The sequence below is a fragment of the Pteropus vampyrus genome, unplaced genomic scaffold (genome assembly GCF_000151845.1).
Source record: "Pteropus vampyrus isolate Shadow unplaced genomic scaffold, Pvam_2.0 Scaffold142, whole genome shotgun sequence".
NCBI lineage: Eukaryota > Metazoa > Chordata > Mammalia > Chiroptera > Pteropodidae > Pteropus > Pteropus vampyrus.
The window spans coordinates 2,384,397-2,384,821 of NW_011888923.1; the positions used below are offsets into that span (position 1 = coordinate 2,384,397).

At 70.8% G+C, this 425-nt stretch overlaps 1 protein-coding gene across 1 annotated transcript in view; it reads left to right on the forward strand.

Annotated features, from left to right (window-relative positions):
- Nucleotides 1-425, forward strand: part of NPHP4 (nephrocystin 4) — a 183,633-nt gene that overhangs the window by 106,154 nt on the left and 77,054 nt on the right. Inside the window, exon 28 of the mRNA XM_023535625.1 lies at nucleotides 293-369. Within this exon, the coding sequence (XP_023391393.1) occupies nucleotides 293-369 (77 nt within the window). The remainder of the gene's footprint in view (nucleotides 1-292; nucleotides 370-425) is intronic.

Here is a 425-nt window from a genome sequence, read left to right on the forward strand (position 1 = left end):
CTACACCAACCCCTACCCTACCCGGAGGACCTACCACCTGCACAGCGACCACCCCGACCTGCTGCAGTTCAAAGAGGACACCTTCCAGGTGGGGCGCGGGACCCTCAGGCTCCGCCTCTTCCGGGAGCCTGCAGGGCGGGGTGGGGCGGTGGGCAGCGCAGTGCCACGGAGCAGTTTGCTCTCACGCCGGGGACTTCAGAAGGTCCCGGGAGGCCGGCCGCTCCCCCCGTGAACACGTGCACCTGCGCGGAGGCGGCCGGGCGGGTGCTGGGATTGTGCTGCTCGTTCCCAGGTGGGCGGCGGAGAGACCTACACCATCGGCCTGCGGTTCGGGACCCTCAGGCTCCGCCTCTTCCGGGAGCCTGCAGGGCGGGGTGGGGCGGTGGGCAGCGCAGTGCCACGGAGCAGTTTGCTCTTACGCCGGG